The sequence below is a fragment of the Corvus hawaiiensis genome, chromosome 6 (genome assembly GCF_020740725.1).
Source record: "Corvus hawaiiensis isolate bCorHaw1 chromosome 6, bCorHaw1.pri.cur, whole genome shotgun sequence".
Taxonomy (NCBI): domain Eukaryota; kingdom Metazoa; phylum Chordata; class Aves; order Passeriformes; family Corvidae; genus Corvus; species Corvus hawaiiensis.
Window position 1 is genome coordinate 50,547,773 of NC_063218.1, and position 6,000 is coordinate 50,553,772.

A 6,000-nucleotide genomic window follows, 5' to 3' on the forward strand; every position below is an offset into this window, starting at 1 on the left:
AAGAGCCAAGTTCTGTCTCAAGTCAAAGGGCAGCCACATGTGCTTCTTAAATTAATAATTATGTAAAATTTATAAAAACCAACACCTGATTCTCTGGTGTATTCTTTAATCAAGGAATACGTTCTCCATTGTTTCACAATTTCTGAGCAATGACATTTGTAGTACTTCCACATGCAAAGCAATTACCTGACTATAGCTATACTATGCTGCTTAATTTTGTTCTTTATGCTACTTTAAACAGCAGTTTGTTTAGTTAAAGAGGTGCCTTTACTCCCAAAACCCAGCTGAAGGCCAGAGCCTCTGAGGCTTAGGTTTCTGAAAGCAGAAGAACATGCTCACCAACATATCTGGGCTTTGCACCTGGTGGGAAGTATCTGCCATCCTTTTCTTGAGAACTCTTGTGATGACCAGGTCAACAGACAGGGCAATATCCCCTTACACTGTCTTTGCTGTCCATGTCCCAGCCTGCACCTAAGCTCAAGTCACTCTTGCTGTGAAAATATCTCAGCCATTTGGTCTCCTTGGTGCTCTTGTTGAACCATCACTCTTTTTAGGATCTCTCACCACTAAGGCTGTCTCCTTACCATCCTCTTCAAATCCAGTCCCAGTTAACTGGTTGTGCTTCATTCCAGATTGGCAAGTCAAAATCAGTTCTAAGGAGCAAACATTACACATACACTTGCAGAGGAATGACAGTCATGCAAACCCTTGACAAATGCTATTTTATTCCTTTGGGAATTTAATTAATTTTGCCGTATTTGTAGAATCATGGAATTATTTGGGTTGGAAGAGACCTTACAGATAATCTAATTCCAAGCCCCTGCTGTGGTCCAGGACACTTCCCTAGACCAGGTTGCTCAAAAGCCCCATCCTACCTGGCCTTGAGCACTTCCAGGGATGGGGCATAGTAGTACCAGCCTACAGTCAGCCACAGTTTGTAAAATGAGTAGCTGGATTACCCAAACAGGCAAACTGTGGAAAATCTTGCTGAACTAATTTCTTACTGGTCATGATCAATAAGAGATTAGTTTGGCTTTGCCATGCTTAAAAATTCCCTTTGGGTTTGTCCGTAGGAAACTTCCTACAATTTTTAGTGCAGACATTCACATCCAGTGAGAACACTTTTCATTATAGTCAGTACTGTACAAATATGGCACAGAAAAGTCTCCTAGAATTTTGTTTTGCTTATGTGTATGTATAGCATATTGGTCTTTTCCCCAGGAGGCATAGTGAAAGGGGATGAAATACTGGCTGTAAATGGCAAGATATTAATTGACAGCAAGCTAGCAGAAGCACAGGCAACTCTAGCAAAAGCTTGGAACATGGGTGGGGTAAGTAACCTGGAATACTACTTCATTCTACCTATAGAGCTCATATGAGAGATACTTTTCTGTCATGACATTGTCACATCAACACAACTAAGGTTACAAACATCAAAATAGTGGGTGTGTCAGGTACTCCCAAAGTGAGCTAAAATCTGCAGAAGATGTTGGTATGTAGCATCTCTGAAAACCATGTGTGTAATTGACTGGGAAATCTCATGGCATTTAGCCATATATCAAGACTGGTATTTAAACACATGACATTCTGAGTGATTATAGTACCTTTATCTGTAGAATCACTCTTTGATAGTGAAAATTACTTCAAGCTGATCGGAATTTCCTTATAATAGCTTATTTTTGATTTCTCAGTGTACAAGCAACACTTGTACAGCGAGTGTTTCCTCAGCAAGAGCTGTATTCATTGCTCACATGACCAAAACAGGATGATGATTCTTAGAATAATTTTTTTTTTTTAATCTTGTTGCAAGTGGATTTTTCTTTAATTTCACAATGCAAATCACACAGCTCAATCTTTAAATGGTCTTCCTACAGAAGTTTTTAATAGAGACCTTTCTGCTGCTCCCTGTGGTTTTCCAGAAATAGATCACTCCCCTGTTTCTCTATCTGACATTCCATGGTGGTCCACTGGCCACCTCTAAAAGCTGTACTTAGCAGCACATATTTACCTGTGCTTTTCTTTTTCAGGATTGGATTGACTTAGTCATTGCAGCATCACCTCCAAAAGAATATGATGATGAAATGTAAGTGCGTGAGCTTTTTTCTCTGGGAATTAAAAGCTGAGTAACAATAGTCAGTTTGCTTTTTTTGTCAGACATTTTTCAAGTATCACCTTCTTGCAGACTGTATAACCTCCTGCTTTACGTGGTTGCTAATTTGACGTTTATAAGTAGCTGTCATGCATTACAGCAGTGGTTCCCAGACTGCAAAATTGTAATTCTCAGAATTGGTTATATGTGACTACACACTCAAACTTTCAGTTTAAAGTTTGAGGATTTCGGGTTTTTTTAGAAGTTAAACTTAACCTCAGTCTGAATCATTTACTATACTTCCATAGATCATAATTTAGGGAAACAAAACCCCATAAGCATTCTACATCACAACCAGACGTTTAATTCTGTTGTTTGGTTTGGTTTGGTTTTTTTTAATTAGATTGCAGTTACTGTTCTTGTCTAACAAGGTCAAATTTATGTGTAAAATTTTCAAAAGAGGTTAAGTGATTTGGGTGTCTTGGCAATTTGTGATGTTCACAGAATCATTGTCTTAAAGATAATCAGCATAGGTGTGAAACAGAAGAATCCATAGCCACAAGTGTGGTAGAGGTATCAAGTCTATACAACTTGCTTTACTTTGGACAAACAGTTTCAAAAACAAGAGGTGTGTTTTGTAGTTTGCTTGAAGGAAAAGATTTGAAGATATCCTTACTACCAAGTAAAATGGCAGAGTAAGGTTTTGTAGTCACTGTTAACCTGGGCTCTTGTTCTGTGCAGAATACTGGTGTATTAGTTGCTGTAAATCAGTTTTACTGGCTAACACCAACTGCAGATTGATGTGAAATTTTGTTTAATATCTGTATAAACTAATGGGCAAGGAAATAACTGTCACTGTTACTTCTGTTTTCATGTCCTGTTTATTTAGCCCTACCATTCCCTCATCAGCAGTCAGTCCCAACACACACAGAAAGGTTTTTGAAGGCAGTGCACCTGTGTACAGACAAGGGTATCTCCTGCAGCTGTAGCCACTGCAGTGTCCCTCATGGTGAATAGCACACCTGGCTTAACATGCCTGGCCATTGTGAGGCTGTGTTATTTTTTCAGCATGTGCCTGCCTGTGCATTGCTTGCCATGCTTGCTTTTGTTCCTGGCATGCTGGAGCTGGAGTGTTCTTTGGGCTTTTGCCATGCCTATGCTATTAAAATATAAGTATTTCGTTTCTACTTCATAAAGTCCCTTAGAGATCCTCTGCAGAATTGGTTTATCCCCTTCCACACTATTCAATAAATAGGCCCTGTCTAAACAAGTAGGATTAACCTGAGGTTTTTTCCTTATCTGTGGACCACTGCTGTGGCTTTGTGAGTTCATAAGTATATAAGCAACTACAAATTATTTTCTTGTGAAGGCTTGTCCAAAGAACAAGTTTCCATTTGTATTATTCACAGTGTGCCTGTAAACAAGTATTCATGAGTGTTTGGTTTTCACTGAAGTTTGTCTCTGTTAGTTTGTCATGTACCTATACAATGGGTTTGTTCTGAAATTATCCTTGTCTCAGAAATTCAGTTTACTCTGTATGTTTTCTCTGTGACTGTAATCACTGTAAGTACAGTCATAGATCTATAGAACTGCCAAGGTAATGTTTTTTGTTGCATGTGGGTCTTCTCAATTATTATTTATAATACAAATCAAAATTACTTAAGATCCAGTTTAAAAACTGTGCATACTAGAATGATTAGAAGTTGCATGAGAGCTAACAGCATGTTTCTCATTGTTTTTTTCTTTTTTTTTCCACAGGACATTTTTTTAAGGAAGACTACAGCTGCTGAAATGGAGTCTTTCCTCTGCAGAAACCTGCTGCTCAGTAAATTAATAGGAAATCAATAACCACATGAAATGCGCCTTTATTGACTGACCTGTAAATTGAACTAGAGACTTCATATTCTTCAGATAATTTAAATAATTTATTTTCACTCTGTAGACACAAAGCAAAACATTTTTTTTGCCAGATGATTGGGATCTGCTGACCAGTATGGTTCAGTCTGAGAGCGCTTGATCTCTTTTTGCTATTTTGAGGGGCCAAATTTTGAAAATTATCTTTCAGTTTTGCAGAAAATAGACTCTAAAATGACAAATGAAGATAGAACACAGATGTCTGTTCCCACATGCAACACTTGTGAATACACATTCACAGGCCAGTTTGGGTGTGAAAAGGATTGTATTTTTACTTCTTAGATAGTGATTTTTCTGAGAAAATGGGAAAGTACACAGGCAACTTCTGTTCTTACTCATATTCTTTGTAGCTTAATGTCCATTTTTGTGTCTTAGTTGTGAGGGTTTTTTGAATACAAAAAAGTATTTTTGTATTTCTGCTAGTAGAAGAACTGGGAATACCAGGAATACTAGCATTATAAGGAATAATTTTGATTGTGTTTCTCATACAGTATAGAGAATCTTCTGTACCAGCAGAGTAAATAACTAGCAAGTAGTCCAAATAAAATCATTATGCGTAGTCACAGTCATACTACTGAGTATTTGTATTGGTGGCAAAAATTCCTCCCCTGTATAGTCATGGGTGGAAAATTTGGGTGTGATTCACAATCTGCTGTTCTGTACTTTGTTCTCAGTGAGCCTATATATGTGGCTAAACTGTGCAGGAAGCCACCAAGTGTAACATTCTGCTCTTGGTGACTGTGTATCTTAGGTTTGAAGAAACTCCTCAAGACCATAAAATGGATACCAGCTTGGCTTTAGGTATTATTACAGTTGTAGACTGATATTAATGAGATACCTCCCTAGAAATGGCATTGTCTTCTTCGTTCCTTGTACCTGCCAGTTTGTATTCTGTTTTTCATGTTGCTTTTCGATTTTTCGCACCTGTTCTAAGGACAGACAGTTTATAATTCATCAGCATATCAAATTCCCTCTGAAGTCTTGCCTTTTCCAGGTTTGGAAGCCCTCCTCCAGCACATAAAAATAACAATAACAAATATAACAAAATAAGAAAAACAAATCACATTCCTAAGAACTCTGTACTTATATGCAGATGCTCATTTATGTTGACTTTCTTTATTTGCAGCATTCTTCCCATATGCCAATTAATGTGTGTGGCAGGGTATATATGTTAGAGTATTTAACATGTTTAACTCTTACAACTAATCCAGAAATAAAATTGCATTTGCCAAATGGAAGAAGTCTAGCTTCCTATTTGTCTCTGGGTTTGTACATCATAGTAATAGTTAATCTGCTAAAGTACACAGATTTCTGAGATTTTCTTCAATAACAGACCCATTTGCAAGAGATTGCCACCCTTGTGGAACTCAGAATTCACTCTGCACAGAAGGTTATTGTCACTTGGCTGAGCTGCAGTAATCTTACACAGTTTTTGGGGGCAAGTCTGGTTATTTGGTAGTTGGCAAGCTACTGAATGCAGTTGCTACAGTGTATTTTTTTGCTAGGTTTTAGTGTGCATCTACCCTGGGCTGTAGACTTCCTAACCAGCAAACTAATCTAAATGCTGAATGCATCAAGATCAGCACCAGAAGGAAACTGCAGCAGGATGTACTTCTCCTGCTGCTTTGGTTCCCAGTTGCTTACATACTGCAACCATCTGGACTGTATGACAATGCATCAGAGTGATAAGTGGTGCTATCAAATGTTCCCTTGAGGGCTGCTCCGATGTTTTGTACCAGCAGATAGAGAGGCACAATAATGCACCAGTAAAGAACTTCAGCCTGCAACCAGTGCTTGATTGTGCTAAACACTGTCTCAGCACACTAAGAAACATAACACAACAAAACTTAGAGGTTAGATATTAGAACTATTTCTATTGGTGTGATTTTTTTCAGAGGCAGAAGGAGCACAGAAGACTGAGCTGGGAAATCTGTGGGAGTACCAGCAGTTGAGTTGTAGCCTTGCTTCTTAGTCACAGAACTACTTTCTTCTCCCCA

General features: G+C 38.2%; 1 protein-coding gene across 3 annotated transcripts in view; it reads left to right on the forward strand.

The window, feature by feature from the left end:
* The window catches only part of USH1C (USH1 protein network component harmonin), a 47,113-nt gene extending 41,872 nt beyond the window's left edge, over nucleotides 1–5,241 (forward strand). For all 3 annotated transcript variants that reach the window (XM_048307952.1, XM_048307951.1, XM_048307953.1), the window contains 3 exons: nucleotides 1,222–1,331; nucleotides 2,028–2,083; nucleotides 3,848–5,241. In XM_048307952.1, coding sequence (XP_048163909.1) covers nucleotides 1,222–1,331; nucleotides 2,028–2,083; nucleotides 3,848–3,860 — 179 coding nt within the window. In that variant the 3' untranslated portion in view covers nucleotides 3,861–5,241. The remainder of the gene's footprint in view (nucleotides 1–1,221; nucleotides 1,332–2,027; nucleotides 2,084–3,847) is intronic.
* The last annotated feature ends 759 nt before the right edge of the window (nucleotides 5,242–6,000 follow it).